This window comes from Cariama cristata, unplaced genomic scaffold (assembly GCF_000690535.1).
Source record: "Cariama cristata isolate BGI_N322 unplaced genomic scaffold, ASM69053v1 scaffold41406, whole genome shotgun sequence".
Classification (NCBI taxonomy): domain Eukaryota; kingdom Metazoa; phylum Chordata; class Aves; order Cariamiformes; family Cariamidae; genus Cariama; species Cariama cristata.
The window spans coordinates 378-641 of NW_009624545.1; the positions used below are offsets into that span (position 1 = coordinate 378).

General features: G+C 63.3%; 1 protein-coding gene across 1 annotated transcript; it reads right to left on the reverse strand.

The window, feature by feature from the left end:
* Positions 1-2: 2 nt before the first annotated feature.
* PIGC (phosphatidylinositol glycan anchor biosynthesis, class C) lies at positions 3-260 on the reverse strand (the record flags this gene model as incomplete). Its single annotated transcript, XM_009703207.1, has 1 exon — positions 3-260. A coding segment is annotated over one exon (258 nt), but the record flags the coding sequence as incomplete, so codon positions are not given.
* Positions 261-264: the final 4 nt, after the last annotated feature.

Genomic DNA, 264 nt, shown 5'->3' on the forward strand with positions numbered 1-264 from the left:
GCAAAGAGCGCCGTCACCCCCACGTAGCATCGGGGCGTCCGGGCTTTCAGCTTCTTCTGCAGCATGGGCCAGAGGGCGAAGATCTGCATGGCGAAGGTGACCATGACGAAGGCGTGGAGGGAGCGCGGCAGGCGGGAGGCCAGGCACACCGAGGCAAAGATGGCCATGTTGAGGGACAGCGTGCTGGAGACGATGGCGGCGTTGGCACCGTAGTCAAAGAAGATGAGGTGACCCAGGAGCATCAGGGCCGACATGGCGTAGATG